At 42.0% G+C, this 20,480-nt stretch overlaps 1 protein-coding gene across 3 annotated transcripts in view; it reads right to left on the bottom strand.

The window, feature by feature from the left end:
• Osbpl9 (oxysterol binding protein like 9) overlaps nt 1-19,990 on the bottom strand; it is a 54,447-nt gene extending 34,457 nt beyond the window's left edge. The window contains exons 1-5 of one of the 3 annotated variants that reach the window (XM_051171968.1): nt 19,928-19,990; nt 5,611-5,706; nt 4,234-4,281; nt 2,886-2,915; nt 1,547-1,597 (exon numbers count right to left, since the gene is read on the bottom strand). In XM_051171968.1, coding sequence (XP_051027925.1) covers nt 1,547-1,597; nt 2,886-2,915; nt 4,234-4,281; nt 5,611-5,706; nt 19,928-19,954 — 252 coding nt within the window. In that variant the 5' untranslated portion in view covers nt 19,955-19,990. Of the gene's footprint in view, nt 1-1,546; nt 1,598-2,885; nt 2,916-4,233; nt 4,282-5,610; nt 5,707-10,075; nt 10,198-19,927 lie in introns of those variants that run through there. The other 2 variants (XM_051171967.1, XM_051171966.1) reach the window with 2 other exon arrangements.
• Nucleotides 19,991-20,480: the final 490 nt, after the last annotated feature.

A 20,480-nucleotide genomic window follows, 5' to 3' on the forward strand; every position in this document is an offset into this window, starting at 1 on the left:
CAACAGGTTTGGAAGTTCTACTTGTACAAAAAATAAAAAGCCTTAACATAAAACTTCCTTCTGGAACTGAGAAAGAGCCAAACTTTAAGTAACTTCAGAATACCACTACTCATTCTGAAATATCCTGAAAAGCACACCTGCCAATCAGACTAAAACATTAACTTGCAGAAATTGAAGCTGGGCGTGTGGTTGGCGCACGCCTTTAATCCCAGCACTTGGGAGGCAGAGGCAGGAGGATCGCTGTGAGTTCGAGGCCAGCCTGGTCTACAAAGCGAGTCCAGGACAGCCAGGGTTACACAGAGAGACTCTGTCTGAAAAACAAAACAAAACAAACAAACAAAACAAAAAAGAAATTGAATAATTTGAACTGTAATACAGTTCAAAGACAGATGTCAAAAATATTCTTGATGAGGGACAGCAGGATGGTTCAGCAGGTAAAGGTGCTGAGGCTGAAGGCTGAATGCAAGAAGAACCAGATCCTTCAGGCTGGCCTGATGCTACCCACACAACAAGCATGTGCACGTAACAAACTTGAAACACGTTCCTTGAAGAGGAGCTCAGAAGTGAGGCACTGAGCCAAGAGAAGGCTACAGACAGCCCAGCTATCTGCATGGCCGTTAGAGACCACCCACCTGGCCCAGCAGTCTAACTGTGTCTCCTCCATTACACACTAGGTGTGATTTCTGGTGAGTGTGTAACCCCTCCCTCAATACCTGGGGCTGTCCATGCAATCATGTACATTTAGATCCAAGAAAAGTCAAATAAAAAACTTAGCCTAAGTTTCATGCCTCCAAGCATGTCCTAAGCTGTGTCACTAACAATGTGAGGTTTAAAAAGAGACTCTATAACTGGGCAAACAAGAACACAGGAGTAAAACAGACCGCCAACTGTCCTAAAGCCTGTCTGCTTCTACCTACTAGCCAAGACAGGTGCGCGGATGCCAAGTATAATGGTGAGCAAAAGGCTTTTTACCAAGTGCTTACTCTCAAATGTATTTCTCTTTCTGATGATTCCAGGCATGTGTCTGAGTACCAAAAGCCTCCGTAAAGTAGATACACTTAGGACTTGAACCCGTGGTAACTCACTACCCATTCTGTCCCATGGATAACAATAATGAATGGTTCACCTATGTTGCTCAGTACCCTCTCCTCCTCAAAAACAAACAAACAAAAACCCCATGTCAAACACAGATTCCAAAAACATACCTCTACTATTTAATTCCTGATTTCTAAGAAAAAGTGTAAAAGATTTAACAAAAGATAGCCTCCCATTCCAGGCTGCAGCCATGGTTGAAAGGAAAGGGTGAGTTCTTTAAACATGTTCCCTGCATGCCTGGCCACTACTGGAGGAGAGTACTACCAGAACACAGACAAATGTGTGTGAGAACATGCGAACGGAGCTGCTCTTCAATAAAAGGAGTCCCACAGTTCAGTTTACTGTTGAAAGGTAATGTTTCAGAACTGAGTTTGGTGCCTACTAAAGAAAATTCCAACAGCTTTTTAAAATTATAAGCTTTGCAAGGTAATAAAAAGTAAAATTTACTTACTTTAGCAATCTGTAGCAACACAATGCAATGTTTAATTGATTCTACCATGCTCTATAAAGACAAAACACTGATTTTAGGATCTTACTGCAAATACAATAGTCATATATTAGAGCTTAAAATAATTTAAAAAATCAGTTCAAATATACAAGCAATGAAGGCTACACATCAAATATTCTCTGCTGTGTATCTGGTAAGTTCTGTTGCTGGCAGTGTGACAAAAAGTTATTTATTGGCAATTCTATGATTTGTTAAGGAACACTACACTATGATTTATAGCAAACACCATCTACTATCTTTCTCACAAATAGAGAAAGGTACATGAGTCTGACAAGTCTTCAACCCTTTAGACTAACAGCAGCCAATTCCTACGGTAAGATCAGGAAAGACAGTAAGGGGTCTGGTCAGACCACTCAGTTCTGAAGTATTATTTTGCCTATTTAAAAACACTTTTGCCAAGACCCACATACCATTAGTAGTCTATTAGATAGCACCAACGGGCAGTGCATTAGGAAACTCATATTGTATTTTACTGCAGAGAGCATGTAGAGGTTGAGTGTCCCTAACCCTCAAAGTCCTGATTTCACATGTCAGGGGATCAAAACGCAGGCATGGCAAGACATCTAAGAAGCATAAATAGATTATGGATTTTGCATTCAAAATTCAGTGCCCTCCTCCATGTTTCTTTTCTTTTCTCTTTCTTTTTTTTTCATTTTTTGAGACAAGATTTCTGTGTGTAGCCTTGGCTGTCCTAGATTCGCTTTGTAGACCAGGCTGGCCTGGAACCCAGTGATCCACCTGCCTCTGTTTCCCTAAATCCTGGGAATAAAGGTGTGCGCCACCACAGCCACTGCCTCCATGTAGCTTATATTATGAATGTGTAAATGATCTATTAGAGATACTTCTAGTGCCAAGTATCTCCGATATGGGACAGTGAACCTGTGCCGTTGTTGCTGTTGTCGAGACAGGATCTCAAAAATGCCCCAGCTTGAGACTGGCTGGCTTGACACTCGCTCTGTGGCTGAAGCTGGCCTTTACCTCCTAATCCTTCTGCCTCCACCTCCCCGTTGCTCAACTACCGGTATGTTTTATCCTGATTAACACACCCTATACCTATGCACAGAAGACACTTTTATCCCAAGATACTATAGAAGTAACCAGAAACAATATCGTATGTGGGGTCAATTTCCACCACAGGGAGACTAAAACCTTGGCCATGACACAATTCTTAAATACCTTCATTAAAATTTAAGACATTGGTTGTTCTAAATAGAGCAGCAGGTTTAAAGAGACATTTAAAAGCAGCTTCTAATCTGAAGTCAAAGTTTAATACATAACTTACATTTGTTGTATCTTTGAGAGTTTCAACTTTCTGTAAAAATAAGTTTTAAATAAACAGTAAGAACCACAGAGGTACTGCTTTTTTTTTTAGGAAATCAGGCAATATAAAAATTATTTTACTTAAACTATTCTAAGGCAGTTTAATCAAGTTGGGAAGGAAATACTTTTTTGCTGTATTTTAAAATCTAAATCCAATATTTAAATTTAAAATTCCAAACAGTTTATGGACAAGCACTCCTAAGATTCAAGACTTGTAATAAAGTATAAAACATTTTTACACCTTTCTTGAAAACAGATTTTATGTTTATTACATATTTCATGATTAAAAACAAACAAACAAAAAACCTTCCCTAATGTGTTTTAATGATCTAGAACTAAATTCCAAAAATAAAAGTTAATGGAAGGTGAGTTAGAACATGAATTAATATTAAGTGCAGCAGAACAAACTACTGTCAGCAGGAAAGTAAAAAAGTTAAAAAAAAAAAAAAAAAAAAGCTACACCAGGAATTAGGCAAGAAAAGAGAAGACATGGCACCTATAAATACCCACAACTACCCAAGGGAAACCAAGCAGAAGGCCACTGGGCTCTCCCTGCACCTGCTCATCCCCAGCAGGCCTCTGCAGCTGAAGTGACCACATGCACACTTAATAACTTTCTTTTTGTTTTTTGGGACAGGGTTTCCCTGTGTAGCTCTGGGTGGAACAAACAATGTAGACCAGGCTGCCCTGGAACTCACAGAGATTACCCTAATTCTGCCTCTTGAGTCCTGAGATTACTGGCATGAGCCTTGGAAATTTAAAAACTTTCTACCTTTAACACACTATATATATAGAAAAACTTCCTCCCAGAGGTCTCACACATTTAAAAACAGAATTATATTAAAATCTGCATATTATCCTTTTATTTAATATTACATTGTAACTGAAAAGTTGCCAGAAAACACCACTTGAGGGCACATTACAATAGTAAATAGTAGACCAGTAATACTGTTTTTGGTGGTTTGGTTTTTTTGTGGTTGCTGTTTTGAGATGGGGGTCTCACTATGTAGTCCTAGCTGGCCTCAAACTCACAAAGCTTCACATGCTGGGATTAAAGACATGTGCCACCACGCCTCATCCATTTTTGTTTCATCTTACATAGACTCTTGCTAGGTCCTGCAAACTGGTCATGAACTCCTGATCTCATGTCTTCCCAGTGCTGGGATTCTAAGCAAGCCTCAGTTTTAGTTCCCCTGGCTTCAAGAACATTTTTATAATAAAATATTGATGTACTTCTATTACTTTTCAAGAAAACGTCTAAATATTAAACATATGTAAAAAGTAAGTAAAATTATGGCTGTAGAAGTTACCTTTCTCTGTTCATCATCTTTACAATTTTGAAGCTTGTCGTCAAAAAGCTACAGGATATGAAAAAGACAATTTTAGTATCAAGATATTTTAATCCACTGTGTATACTCACTAAACAGAAAATAAACCTTGGTGGCCAACGTATGCATTTTTAACACACACAAAATTTATCAAGGCTTTGTATCAAACACATTCTTCTGTGTGAATGACTATGAACTGCTACGGTCAAATGCTATAGTAAAATTACAGTCCAAAAAAGTGGTTGTTATCTGTGTTTGCAACTCATGTGCACATGTATGAACATGTGGAGGTCGGAGGAGGATGTCCAGTGTCGTCTTCTGGCACTCTCCACTTTGCTCTGAGACAGGAACTCTCACTGAACCCGTTATGGAAGGCTGGCCAGTAGGCTCCCAGGGCCTGCCGGTCTCCATCCTGCAGTGGGGTGGCTATAAGCACGGGTGGCAGTGCTTGGCTTTTTATGTAGGTGCTAGGATTTGAACTAGGGCCTCTTGCTTTCTTAGCAAGTACTTTTACTGACAGAGCCATCTACCTCCAAAGCCATGACTTTTTGAACTTTTTAAAAAATGTGTGTAGTGTGTGTGCACATGTTTGTGTGTACGCACATTCTATGCGTAGCCAGAGAACACTGGTGTCTTCTTTTATCGTTCTCTAGCTGATTTCTGGGGACAGGGCTTCATTGAATCTGGAGCTCGCCCACTTGACCTGACGGTGCCCAGAAAGCTCATGCTGTCATCCATGCTGTGATTACAGACATGTACTGCTGTGCCCAGCTTTGACATGTGCTGGGAAACCAGCTCGGATCCTCATGTTCGCACATCAAGCACTGAGCATTGTCCCCAGAGCCTCTATAAGACCTTTTATTTTCTGTTTTGAAAGTAGGGTCTACCTAATCTGTAGTCTAGGCTGGCTGGAAACTCTGTAGTATACTACACATCCTCCAAAAGGTAATCCTCCTGTATCCTCCTGTGGGCTGGGATTATAGACACTAGCCACACAAGACGGCTACTAACTTAAATACCTATTTCAACTCAATGGGTTTCTGCTTTGTCGTCTATGTTAATGGAGATTTCCTTTTCATTATATGACCTATCATTTTAATTCAAAGGGAAATACAGTCATCTCCCCAAAATGAAAGGGAGTGGAAATCCAAGCTCCTACAATATCCTATTTAGCTTTTTCCTCATAATCAAAAAGTAGAGAACATAAATGTTATCAATGCAATTAGATAAAAAGATCTTTTAGGGAGTCAGCTTTGAAGCTGCTGAAAAGCACATGAGGGGTGTAAGTTTCCATCAAGTAATTACTTCTAGTCCAGTGTAGCAGCATTTACCACTTTACGTCAGAACGGCATGGCATACCTTTAATTGCTCAATCAAGATCTGCAGGTAAGCGTCGGCCTCTGTAAGTTTCTTATCGAAGTCTTGGACACTAGGAACAAATCCTGAATCCAAACCCTAGAGAAAAAGAAAGCGAACAGTCTCCCAGTGCAAGCAACACTTGCTATTACATAAACCTCTTTCATCCTTCACAAATGATTAATTTCAACTTTCAAAACAGAGTCTATGTACACAAGCAGGTTTCTTTAACTGAACTTTCCAAGAAAAGGCCTCAAAACTATTTCCCCAAACCCCTAACAACTGGCTCCAGCAAAGCCTTAGTTATTTAGCTAAGAAACAGAGATCCTAGACATTTCCTATGTTCCTCCAATCCTTCCTGTGCCCAGAATCTTAATTTCATGTTCTTTAATTATATTTGTTTATGGTAGGGGTGGGGCCCAGGGCATGTGGAGGGCAGGGGGTAGTTGTGCGAGTCAGTTCTCCCCTTCCACCAGGCAGGTCCTGGGGAGTGAACTCAGGCTTGCCAACAACTGCCTTCAGGCGCGAGCTAACTCGGGCTCCATCAGCCTTACAGTCTTCACCCACTCCATCAGTTCACAAGTTTTCCAACCTCTTTTTTCCTTATTTAAAAGAAAAAAATCTTTTAAAAGGGAGCTGAGCATGGTGGCACATATCAACAGTCCTAGCACCAGGGAGGCTGAGACAGGAGGAGAATTATGAACTCACAACTAGCCTGGGTTAACTAACCATCCTCACAGGCCTTTCTAAGTGCGGCAGCATCAAGTTCCTTCTCACCTCATTAAGTTTCCTACTCACTTTCATCCTTGGCATGAACACTACACCCAGGACAGGGTGTGAATGTTTATTTATTTACAGGCCCCGTTTCTGTCTCAGTTTAGAAGTCCAGCAATGGTATACCCTACTTTTTGCACACCTACACCTCAAGTTCCCCAAAACACCAAAACCCTCTTGTTTGACTTCAAAACAAATATTGAGTTTTCAATCATCTCTACTAAAAGAACAAGTCTTCGTTGTAAAAGATGAAGCGCTTGGAGAAAAGCACACTCCCCGCTGTGGGGTCCACCTGCACACCCAGCTGTCCTGAGAACTGCCACCTTCAGACTTCTCACCCAACCACAAGACTGCACTAAGGGGTGACAGAGGGTACAGCTTGACAAGCTCAGCTGTGCCTTGCCGCCTCTGTCTTTGGCCAACACACACGGCTTATTTTCATATTCTCCATCTACTGAGCTGACACACACGGAGCTTCCTTGATATCACAGCAACATCACAATGGGCATGTCACACAACACTTCTTACTGTTAAAGCATGACACAACCCAATTCAACACTGCACGCAGATGACGACAAGCCTGGGCTGGCAAACTAGTTCCTAGTTTCTAGTGCAGCTCAGATCCTGTCTCCTTACCTCCTCCTGCTATTCCATCTACTGAAGAGGCAACCCCATTACTCCTATTTACTGCTGCTCTTCTCAAAGTAAAATAAAAATTCTGACACCAAATGTTAAAAACATTAAAACTTATAGCCTGTTATAACCATGAAAAAAACCAATTTGTATTTTAATTATTTTCTTTTTCAAATTTGAGGCAGATAAATCTTGCCTTATTTGCTCTTTTACATGCATGTAAAAAAAATCCCTTCCTAGTAAGAGATTTATGTGAAAACAACATTTAAGAAAAACTATAATAAATGTGCTCACAATACAGATAATAATAAAATTATGGTTAAACACATTTTTTTGTGTGTGTTTTTGTTTGTTTTGAGACAAGATCTCACTATGTAGCCCAGGCAATCCCAGAACTAGCTATGTAGACCAGACTGGCTTTGAACTCATAGAGATCTGCTTGCACCTGCCTCTGAAGTGCTGGGATTACATATGCTGGACCACCAACCCCCTGGCTGAACACTTGCCTTTTTGAAGCTATCCAGGGAACTTATACCTGAAATGTTTGATGAGCAGAGTGGCGTTCATACGCATGCTTCACAGAAGCAGCGGTCCCTTCTACTGCTACAATACCAGGGGAAATTGAGGAGGGTGCTTGACTTGGTTTCTGTTTTGTTTCATTTCAAGAATATAGCAGCATAATTAGCAATGATTTTAACTGTCAAGACCCAGTTGACATCAGTTAAACACACTATTCTTACTAAATAGTTATAAGGAGCAAGGACACAATCAAGACTAAATAGGAGAATCATCTACAAGAGAAGAAAAGTGATCTTTAAAAAATTTCTTCTTCTCAATTCATTTAGAGCTATTACTGTCAACAAGTCAATTAATAGAGCCTTTAGACAAATCAGTAACATGCTACAGAAGAGAAACACATTGTTTAAACTTCAGGTTGGAACCCTATGTCATTGATTCTTCAGAAATAACCCTCTACTGTCTCTCAGATCTGAGTCCGATTGGGCTCTCCTCTCAGCCCCCCTGGATACTCTCCTGACTTCCCTTCACCAGTAGAATAAACCCCAACTGCATAACCTCACATCAAAGATGGAATGCTTATGGGGAGGCTGGTAACAGTGGCCATCAGCCTGAAGTCACAGACTGGCCAAGTTTCCCTACAACAGCAACCCAAAAACTGTAGGTGTGCTTTCAAAGGAATGCTACAGTCAACTCATCTACAACCAATGAAGTAATGTGTACAAATTTATCAGTAGCATGGACGGGCAGGTAGTAGTAATGACACTGTTCTTAAACTGAGTAAGAATACACTAAAATTACCACCAGTTTCACTATCAGTCACCAACTCTGTATTACCACTCATAGACATTAGATATGATATGTCTGATTCATCTTGTCATTCCCCGAGTAGGTCATGAACAACAAGAGACTATTTTATTTTTTAGAAAAAGAACTGTTAAATTTTCTTAAAAAAAAAAAGGGGGGGGGGCTTTAGAGATGGCTTAGTGGATCAGAGTACTTGCTGCTCTGACCCAAAGACCTGAGTTCAGTTCCCAGTGCCCACACAGTGGCTTATAACTTCATGTAACTCCAGTTCCTTTTGGTCTAGTGCCCTCTTCTGGCCTCCACAGGCACTGCATGCACATAAACTCATACACGTGTGTGTACACACACCACACACACACACACACACACCACACACACACACACACAGCCTGCAGGAGTCCGTTCTGTTCCTCCTTCACGTGGATTCTGGGAACTTAAATTGGATCATCAGGTTCTGCATCAGGGGCCTTTCCCCAGCCAACCATCATTGCCCTGGAACTAAGAACATATACCGTTCCCAGGCTGAGGATGGCCTGCCTTCCTTTGGAGAGAACTACAAGCAGGGAAGACCCTTAAAAACTGTGGCTTCACACTTCTAGAGCAGTCTGTAGTCGAGCAGGTGCATTTGCAGGACTCTGCACTCGCCCTATCTAACCCTGAGTGCAGTGAGACACAGCAGACAGGAGCTGTGCCGTCCAGTCATCAGCAGCGCCCAGGGCTGTCTCAGCGCTCGATGAACACCAGTGGCACCAACTGCAGGAATGTCACCTGCAGCGGCCCATGCTCCTTCTGGATTTCTCTGCTCCTGCTTTCCTTTCTTCTCTTGCTCATGTCCTTCAGCAGTAACTGAAGTGACCATATTGCAGTGCTGGCTCTCTGGCTTACAACACTGATGCACCTCAGTTCTACTACTGGTTAGTTTGTACAGGAATTCACTTTACAAAGCTGGCTCCAGGACAACCAGGGCTACACAGAGAAACCATGTCTCAGAAAAAAAAAAAAAAAAAAAAAGTCAAAATAAATAAAATCAACACTGCCCTTCCCTAAACAAAAGGAAAAGGAAAAACAAACTTATACTTATGGATAACTTGAGGAGCCAAGAATAACACCAAACAGGAAGACAGTAGTTGCATGAAAGAACTTGAAAAATGAGAAACGTTCATTCAGTCTAATTTCTTAATGAAAACTTGAAGGACTGAGTTGCTAAATTAGAATTTTTCCTAAATAGGCCAAAATAGCATGTAATTAAAAATATTTTCTCCCCCAGGCCCCAAAAATAGAAAGGGAAGCCACGTGTGGGGGCACATGCCTAGAATCCCAGCATCTGGTAGGTGAAGGCAGAAGGCCCAAGTCTGAAGCTAGCTTGAGATACACTAGCTCCTGCCTCAAAAACAATTTGTTTAAAAAGAAAAATATATTTGAAATAAATTGTTCATACAAGTGTTATAGAAAGTTTAAAATAATAAAGAGTAAGTCATTAGCAGTAGGACTACAAAAGGGGAAAACAGCTTAAAATTTTAACAAAGAAAAATCCACTTAATGAAAACTAAGTAAGAATATGGACAAACATAGGCCATTTTAATTAGCAAAACAAATACCCTAAAGTTAATGACATTTTATATAAATGCCATTTAAATTAAAATAAGAGCACCTGCTAAGTCTATGTTAACGACATGTTTGAGATGACCTCTCACCCAATCAAAGAAGCAGAGGGCATACTTACGATTCAACCACTTACAATTATTTTTGAAAATTCAAGAACTGGAGAGATACCAGAAGACTGGAAAAAAGCAAGTGTGGTACTGATCTTCCATAAAGGTAAGGAGAGAGAGAGTAGAAAGTTACCATGTTGCAAGTCTGACATCAATAATCAAGCAAAGGACTAAGAGAGAACCTGTAACTATACAGAGGAAAATAAGGATGTGAGCAAGTGACAGTTAAAAACAAAACGGGATGCCAAAATTACTGGCTCTTCTGCTTCTTAGAAAATTAACTTAGCATATTAAGCTCTTAGAGAAATGACACCATTTTGTCTTCCTATCAGATGAATTAAAAGTTCATTTAATAGCTAAAAGTATACCAAAGAAAGAACTTAGTAATTTTCATGTGCCCACGATCCCACGTGAAGAGTACTAATGACATCCTTGGCTCAGTGAATATCCTTAAACACTTACAGCACCCATGGACCATTCACTTCAGGTACAAACAAGCCTTGGAGCTACTGAGGAGTCCTCAAGATAAGCATCTTTATGTATTTTCAACCCTAAAGACATAATACTCAACTATTCACTCCTTTGGAGTCAAGATTATCAATTTTTAAATGCCTATAACACTGTGCATAGAGCTGAACTGCTTACTCTACCTTAGTTTCTGGAAGGCATTTTTCCATGGCTTCGTATGGCTGATTCAAATTAGTTTCTTTTATCATCATAGTAGCTGTTAGTTTGTTACCAAAAACTTCTGGTTATCCCATGAATACCCTAAAAAGTCTTTTTCTCATAATTCTGAGTGAACAATACTAATACTATAGACTCACCACGAATTAGACATATTGAAATTTTTTCAGAGCACTAAAAAGTTTGTTATACATTTATTCTTTCTCATTTCATCATTATAACATTGTGAAATAATTGTAGGCTCAGGCCTAGAATCGCAGCACTTGCGAGGCAGAGGCAGGCGGCTCTCGGAGGTGTGCTGGGGTAGTCCATATGCTTCTCTTCATTGCGCTTTTGGAACTAGCATTTTCACTATTATGTAACTTATCAAAGATGTGTAAAGTTGCCTCAGAAGATGTACCAATTTACCTTTAAAAAATTTTTTAAAATTATGTAAACATGAGTTTCCAGGCCTTCATAAAATAGTTAACATTAACTGATGCTTATCTCAGACATGAATGGTACTGAAACTGGACATTTTAGAAGTCATTTTAGTTTCACATTGAAAGCTGTTTTTGTTTCGTTTTGGACACAAGGTCTCAACTGGGTAACCCTGGCTGTTGTGGAACTTGCTCTGTAGACCAGGCTGGCCTCAAATCACTGCCTGCCCCTGCCTCCCAAGTGCTGGAAATAAAGGTGTGTACCATCACCACCCGGCTGTAAACTGTGTTTTAAAAAGTTTCTCTCCTTTCTCTTCTCTCTCCCTCCCTCCCTTTGTCTCTCCTCTCTCCCCTCCCTGCCTCTGAAATCAAACACAAGGGGAAAGCCATGAATTTATGTTACTTTTAGGGTAGGACTGAGGGAAATCAAGAGACATTCTCACAGGTTTTGCTTCAAATAATTAATTTTTCTAATCATTTCTTTTATAAAAGATCAAAATTTCACGTAAAAATATTCAGAAATCACAAGTTATACATATTTTCCAAAAAGTTTTATATGCAAAGTCACCAGTATTCTTTTAATAATATCTATAAAATCCTAGCCAGGGACAGTGGTACTTAACTGTAATTCCAACACTCTGGGAGGCAGAGGCAGGCAGATCGCTGTGAATTCGAGGTCAGCCTGGTCTACAAATTGAGTCTAGGACACCCAAGGCTATACAGCGAAAGTCTGTCTCAGAAGGGGGAAAAAAAAAAAAGATTATCTATGAAATCCTAAAATATAACAAAACAAAACAAAACTAGGCACTCATACACCATTCCAAGCAAAATGAATCATAGACAAATTTGCAACATAATTTAAAAGTAAAGCACCAGGCAGCAAAAGAGCCCTGAAAATAGCCACTGCCATCATACTGGAAAAAATGAACCCCTTAATGAAAAACAAAGCAAAACACTGAGGGGTTTCCATGCCCTTCCTGCCAACATGCTCATGACTCAACATCTAAGAAGCAAACTCGTAAAGAACAAAATAAGCAGGGTGATAATGGTGCACCCTTTAATCTCAGCACTGGGGAGGCAGGGGCAGGTGGATCGCTGTGAGTTTGAGGCCAACCTGGTCTACAAAGTGAGTCCAGGATAGCCAGGGCTACATAGAGAAACCCTGTCTCGAAAAACAAATGAGGAGGAGGGAGGAGGAGGAGGAGGAGGGGGAGGAGGAGAAAGAGGAAGAGGAGGAGGAGAAAATATATCATATGAGGTGACTGCAAACATTTTTCTTTACAGACAACTGAGTTAGCTGGTATTATTATTATTATTATTATTATTATCATCATCATCATCATCTTTATTAACTTTGCAGGTTTTATTTATTTTATTTATTATTCTTGGGGTAGGAGTATGCCATAGAATGTATGTGGAAGTCAGAGGACAACTATGTGGGTGCCAGCGACAGCACGCAAGTCATCAGACCTGCATGGCAGGATGTTACGCTCTGAGCCATTTCTCGGTTTTCAATCAGGTTAAATTATCTGAACCATGAAGCAGGGGAACAAGCATCCTTCCCTTCGCCAGCCGCAGATGGGCATCATTTTTATTCCATCTCTTCTTAAAGATCTACCAAATGCAGCTATTTTAGGTAAATTTCCTGCATGTAAGCTCTGTGTGTAAGCAGGAGAAATTGCTATTAGCCATGTCAGTCCATAAGCGCCAAGCATTTTCCTGACAACTTGTGACTTGGCGAGGCTTTCTAAATGATCACACACACTGAACTCTATACAGCAGACAGCAAACTGACAAATTAACATGCCAGACGACCTGCACAGTAAAGGTTTGTACCTCACACCAAACAAAACCAAAACACCTTTAAAAGCTATAGCTTTCACAGTCTCGCCATATCCCTTAAAACTGCCTTTGCCAAAGCTGCCCTTAGATAACTGATTTCTCTGGCTGGTAGGAGGAAACAAAGGCTCGGTTCTGCAAAAGTTGCTCAAAGTACACATGAAAGTATTCGATTTAAATGGTTGGAAGTCTACCAAGACGATCTGAATTAATTTTTTCTTTACTGTGGTCATAAGCTAGTGCTTGGTTTGTGGCAAATGTTGAAGGAGGAAAAAAAGATGAAGACTGAGTCCTGCAGAGCACTTAAACATTAAGAAGTACCTGCAAGCTCTACGTCAGCGGTCCTTGAAATGGTGCCTTACTCAGTTATTAAAGACTACATGGATGCTGAGATGAGATCTGACATTAATGAGAATTATTTGTTTTTGTTTTTTGTTTCTCAAGACAGGGTTTCTCTGTATAGCCTTGACTGTTCTGCATATCTCTTCATAGCCCAGGCTGGCCTCAAACTCACAGAGACCCATCTGCTTCTGCCTCCTAAGTGCTGGGTTTATAGGCGTGCGCCACCACCACCGCCCAGCCTGCTGACGAGAATTTTTAATACAAAAAGAAGTGACAAGAGAAAAAGCTATTACAATAAAGGATAGAAATGTCAGTGTAACACAGAAGATCAGCCAGTGTCAACTGTCTTGCCCCCTCTAAATTTCATTTTCTCATGCCAAGTCTTGTCATGAACACATGTTTACATGTACTGCTCTGGGCTTTACAATACTATGTCACAGTAATTATTTATTCATTGGCTATCTCCTGTGACTAACTCTGCACTGGACACCCTGGGGATGCCAAGGCGAAGCAGATACAGATCCTGATCTAAGAGTTTCTATCTATTTGAAGAAATCAACGTTGATCTAGAGCAGTGGTTTTCAACCTGTGAGACGCAAGTGAGCCAAAAGACCCCTTCACAGGGTCACATATCAGGTGTTTACACTAGGATTCACAACAGTAGCAAAGCTACAACTATCAAGTATCAAGGAAGGTAATGCTATGGTTGGGCGTCACCACAGCACAAGGGACTGTATTAACGGGAGGAAAGGAAGCATAAGGAAGGTTGAGAGCTCCTGGGCTACAGTATCTTAAATGGGTAGAGAAGTGTGATGGGAAAGGCACCAGAAGACTCGAAGGAAAAGAGGGTAAGAGAGACTTTAAGAGGTAGCCTTTAGAATCCAGCCTCTGTGTTAGAGCAATGGGTTCTGGCTTGTGAGATGCAGTGTTTGATGTTTTCTTTCAAGACCATCATTCAGGGCTAAGCAAGACAACAAAAGATTCTGTGAAACTCCAGGAATTAGAACAGCAAGGAAAGCTTTATTCCTTGGAGACTGAAGGAAGAGCAAGGACTGTAGGACAATTGGCTACAAGGCAGAGAGCAGCAGGCAGGAGCAGTAAGTAATACTCTAACGTTCCCTTGCTCTCTGTCTTCGGCCTTCTGGTACTGCCTTCCACAGGCTAAAGCCAAACAAAAGCCCAAGAATAATGAGGCTGCAGAGCAGGCATAAGGTCTCCGGAGGCACACAGAGACAAGAGAGAATGCTTCTGAAAGGAGGCGCACAGGGTACAGACCCAGACTAAAGGACAAGGAAGACTGGTCTCCTGAAGAGTGTTTTTTCAGATCTAGATGCTGACTTAAAGGAAACCAAAACTAGCAGCTGAATCAGGAAAAGCCCTACAGCTTGAGAGGCAAGGTGAGCACTGAGTGGACATGCACCAAGGGCACTGTGGGACATCCGAGGGCTAAACAAATAGCAAATTCCAGACTCTGAAAAAAATCATTCCATTTCTGGGAGACTCTTCTTCCACTACTTATAAAGGATTGAGTGAGAGGTGGAGATAAATTAGATTTTAGGCTTCCTTCCTTCCTATTCTAGGATCCCCTGAAATAAACGCCTCCAGGTTAATGACTGCTCATTCAGACAGTAAACACGACATTACACTGAGAGGGCCTACAGCTGATCTCATTTAAATAAAAACAGGAAACTGTAGATTCCAAAGACACAAGGTCTTCGATATGATAAAGAATGCTAAGACTCAAGTGAACTACTGTTCATCCCCTGTAACCTCTAAACTTATACAGACTAATGCCACCAAAGCCTAAAACAAGCTCTAGAATGCCAAGAATGGAAAGAAACAGCAGCTCAGTTGAAGATGCATATTTCAGAAAAACAAAATAAGCTGTAGTCAATATAATAAAGCCAAGTTCTTTAAAGTGTCTCCAGAAATAAGGCCAGGTGTGGTGGCACACGCCTTTAATCCCAGCACTCGGGAGGCAGAGGCAGGTGGATCTCTGTGAGTTCGAGGCCAACCTGGTCTACAAAGTGAGTCCAGGATACACAGAGAAACCCTGTCTCAAAAAAAAAAAAAAAAAAAAAAAAAAAGTGTCTCCAGAAATAAAAGAACTTCAATGTCAGGACTGTCATTTGTTTGTTCATTTGTTCATTCATTCATTCATTCATTCATTCATTCATTTTCTCTCTCCTCTTTCTCTCTTTCTCTCTCTCTCTCACACACACACACACACACACACACACACACCACTGTCACCACCACCACAATTACTATTCAGTCATGATAAAACTTCATTCGTCCATTCATTCATACTCCCCCCCCCCCACCACCACCACCAAAACAACAGTTACTATTCATTCATGACAAAAAAACCAAAACAAAACATGTGCTGACTTTCTGTTATGGCAAGGTGCATATTAGAATTTCCAAAGGACATTTATATAATCAAACATTACCAATTTTTGTTTGTTTGTTTGTTTCTTGAGAGACAGGATTTCTTTAAGTAGCCCTGGCTATCCTGGAATTCACTCAGTAAACCAGGCTTGGCTTCAAACTCAGAGATTCACCTGCCTCTGCCTCCTGAGTCTTGGGATTTAAGGTGCAAGCCACTAAGCCTGGCACCCATTTTTTTGTTGTTTGTTTTTTGGTTGGTTTTTGTGTTTTATTCTTCCAAGACAGGGTTTCTCTGTGTAGCCTTGGCTGTCCTGGAACTCTCTCTGTAGACCAGACTGGCCTCGAACTCACAGATCCACCTGCCTCTGCTGGGATCACAGGTGTGCATCACCACCACCTGACTATGGCACCCAATCTTAAGAAACTGAACTTTCCTACCTTCCTAAATTCCCTTGACTGCTCTAGCGAGTAACATGCTTCTCGCCATGATACCCAAACCAACCTGTGCTGGTTTGCTATCAGCATTATTTCAACTATATCACAAGTCTTGTAGGTATGCGGGGGTGAGAGGAACCTAAAATCCGCCCACCATCACAGCACTGTTTCCAAACAGTCTCTCCAATTCCCTGTGTCACTTGTAAGAAGCCAGTCGGCTTAGTGACCTACGAGATATTTTAGTTCACAGGGGAGAGAAATCTAGATCCAGTACGACCAAACAAAAGGCCTGTATGTTATTATAATCGGTCATATTTTGATCATTTATGTCAGGTCCAAAAGAAACCTCCTGTGCCCAAATTCTGGCAGTCAGCCAAAAGCCAACATTGCTCAGGAATTTGTGAAGCTAATACCAAAGGAGACATTTCTCTTATCACTGACGGGAGGGACAAATGTTATCTGTGGTGCCTATTAGCATACCGAAGTACCTGCTGGTTTCAGGCTCTCTCAGTATCACAAGTAACTGTTCCACATATCAGAGTCCATGCTAACCTAGCACCCTAGCTCTTTTCACACACACCTCTCCCCCCAAACTTCCTTCAGCTCAGAAGCCCCTCTCCCTTATTCTTCCTATAGTCCTGCTATGTCCGTCATGCACTCTGCTGTCCCTCTCTGTCTTCCTCCCTCTCCCGCTTGACCGCCCTGCCCTTCTCAGTCTACCATGTTCAGTCTACTACTTTCTCTCTCTGCTCTGGACTCTTCCAGACGCCTCTGGCTGTTCTATCCTTCATATCTACAATAAAAATCTTCCCCATAAGCATACCATGGAGCGGTCACGTTGTCAGTTTATACAACTTACCCATCTGCTAAACACCTACAATGTTCTCCTGGGGCTCAGAAAGTCAATCCCCAGCTATGAACTCTTGAACTGAAGGAAACTGGAGGGCCTCAGAAATAGTCTCTAAATTTCTCATGTTCCCCTTTTCTTCCAAAGCAGCTAGAGAAACTGGAATTCCTTTACCCACAGCTAGCCTTACGAGCCAGAACCCTTCTCTCCCATGAAACACAAAATGCTGCTTCCAGCTTTTTTTGGCATTAAAGAAATCTTCTGATCAGGACAGGGTATAATGGCATGTGCCTATAATCCCAGCATTTGGGAGGCAAAGACAAAAAATCATGAATTCAAGAAAGCCTGGACTACATGGCAAGAGTGTCTCAAAAAGACAAAAACTTCAAAACAAAACACAACACAACAAAAACCTCTGAGAGGCTTGCTTGACAGTGAGTCACACTCTTCCATTTTGGAAGGAGTCCTGATCAACACTGACCGACACGACTCCAGACTGGTCTCTCTTTCCGTCCCCTGCATTACATCACGGCTCTTTATCCAATCACACGCTCCCCAGCTGCTCATTCTTCACCCAACCTACAGCAACAAGCCAGTTTTTCCTGGGCCTTTGGGTGTTCATTGTGAGGACCCTCTGTCACGCAAAACTCTGACCGGATAAATCTGTTTATGAATTTCTCTTGCTAACCTGTCTTGCTCATAGGGTTTACGAACTGTGATCCTTATGAGTAAGGAAACATGAAAGAGATCAGCCTACATGGCTAGACATTCCATTAGTGACAAAGGCTCTGTAGATATGAAGATGAGTACAAAATTTTTTTCTAGCAAATTACAACCTAACAAGAATCAGGCGAGTGAACAAAAAATCTACAATTTAGCAAAAGCCATGAGAGAGATGAACGAATTCTCTAATGGCACACAAAGTAACTCACCTTCTTCCTTTAGGCAGTGAGGGGCAGGTAACAGGGGCCATGCACTAGGGGCCAACCCAAGGCTTAACCACCTGAAATGCAGATGGCAGTCTAAGCAAAGGGGAAAGAACTCTGAGAGGCTGGGCATGTTCTAGGAGGAGCCGTGCACAGGAAATGCCTGAGGGAAGCACCTACAACTGGTTCTAGACAGCCGTGAGATGAGCTAGCACCCACCCTGAGGGGCCCTAAAGGCATGGCAGCAACTGGTCTTGGAAAGGCACGCAACACAGAAGCAAGGCGGCAACTCAGTCGATCTGGTTTTGAGTGAAGAGGATGGGTGGGGCTTGCCTTTCACGCACTTTGGTCATATTTCCCAAAAGTCCAGCTGAGAGATGGTAAAGGACTCAAAGCACCATCATTCAAGAAAAGGTGTCAAATCCTAGAGGTGTCACTAAAGCCAGCACAGCTTTAGGCATGGGGAGTAAGGTAGAGAGGGAGACAGCTTTAAGTGGCCGAGTGGTAGACTCAGCTAAATTATTTAAATAGGAGGGCCAGCATCAAGAACAGCAGTAACTGTTTACATCTTTATTGAAAAACACTAAAAAAAAAAAAAAAAAAAAATCATTACAGTAACCATAAAAACTGTTCCTTGTAGTGTAAGAATTACTGCAAACACCAGATACTTTTCCAGAGTACAGCAGTTTGTGGCAGAACTTGACACATCCCAGAGGCCATCCTAGCATACTTTAGTATAAACGCATGACGGTGGTTTACCTTACCATCATCACTGCGAAACATGGGTGTGTAAAGCCTGCATGACGATCAAGAGCTCAAGCACCAACACCCTGTTTCAAAAAGTGCAAACCACACAACTGACCTTCTAATGACCAGAGCATGGTGAGATCACAGCAAACAAATCTGCACGGAACTAAACTTCCTGCTGATCTTCAACACGGCTGTGCTCAATATATTTTTCAGCCTCTTATTTTACTGTCTTGGTACGGTGCCATCCCTCTTCAAGGCAAACTCAGGGCCCTCAGGGAATACCCTACTTAAAGAAAAAACGTTTCTTGTTTAAACTATTAAAACTTAAATTCCATTTTTAATGATGTATGTCTGCCCTGGAACACATAAAACAATCTGGCTTTTATTTAAAAATCTCTTGTAGAGATGCACCAAAAAAAAAAAAAAAAAAAAACGTTTTTAAAAAATCCCCCGAGTAAGAGTAAAGGACAAGAAATGTTAGCACTAGTAACTCCAGGGCCCTAGTGCTTGTTCCAACACACGTAGTGTTCTGAGAGATGACTTGTGAGTAATTTCACCAAGAGTTCCCGTTTTAAAGTCTCTGCGAAGGCCTTTAAACTGCAACTAACTCAGCTTTCCCACTGAGAAACATGGAAATAGTTACTTGGCTTTCTATTTCTTGAATACAGCTAAAAGTAAAACAATTTAGTCTCGCGCTAACAAGTCTTCAAAAATGTTCTTGTTCAGCCTAACTTCCAATCTTTCATGATTTAAAAAAACAAAAAAACAAAAATTAAGTACAGCAGGAAGGCCTCTGCTGGCCTTCCTGCTACATTAATCACAGGCAACTTTCCACAACTGAGCTAAGGCTGACAGCCTTAAAACCTTTCCTACAGTTGTTCCGTGAACCTCATAAAACCATACTGAAGTTTTCAAAATATTTGCAGCAGCTACTTAAAAACAAAACCAACTCCTTCCCCACCCACCAGCAGCAGCATCCATAAATAACACACAAATACGAAGCCAAGCCCAAGCCCAAACATCCCAAATTCTACTTGGCCTGCAAGTGAAGTCTACTAACAGGTCAGAGTTGAGCGTTCAGGTACAGAGCTCAACTGTGTTGAAGTCATTGTGAGTCAGCCTTCCACAGGAGAACGGGGTTCCACAGAAACCCCCAAAGCAGGACAGCGGTGCCCTGCGAGGGGAGCTTGGGGGCGTGGGCTGAGGGGAGGCGGCCCCCGCCCGGGACCCGAGGGGTCTACTCACTTCGCAAGCGGCCAGCAGGAGAGCCATTCGCTGTGGCCGGCCGCAGTCTCAGAGGCAGAGGAGGGGGACCGCCCCGGATGCCCCTCCGCGGCCGGCACCCTAGCCCAGGAGCTGCGGGAGAACGCCCTCCCCCGCCGCCCCCTGCGCCGCGGCCCAGGCGCCGCCCCGATTGGCTGGCCCTGGCAAAGAGGCCCCTGGCGATTGGCCACAGGTCACCTGCATGCGAGGCGAGCGGCTGGCGATTGGCGGTTAGCCCCGTTTAAGGCGTCAAGGCCGAAGGAGGGAGCCGAGGCAGCGCAGGACTCCTAAGTCCGCCCCAGCCGGGGAACTCGCCTCACCTGCGCCAGTACCTTCTAGTTCACCCTCACTGTATTTTGGCAGCTCCTAAGCTCAAAAGTTCCATCTTGGTAACTTATTTTGCCTCCAGAAAGTTGTTTCTGACGCTCGAGGAAGGCGGGAGAGGAAGAAACAACTACAGCCTAGCAGTAAACAAGAGCTTGGGTGTCTTGTTTGACTTGTCGGTTGCAGCGTCTGTGGGCTTGCTGTTTTGACA

The sequence above is a fragment of the Acomys russatus genome, chromosome 29 (assembly GCF_903995435.1).
Source record: "Acomys russatus chromosome 29, mAcoRus1.1, whole genome shotgun sequence".
Taxonomy (NCBI): domain Eukaryota; kingdom Metazoa; phylum Chordata; class Mammalia; order Rodentia; family Muridae; genus Acomys; species Acomys russatus.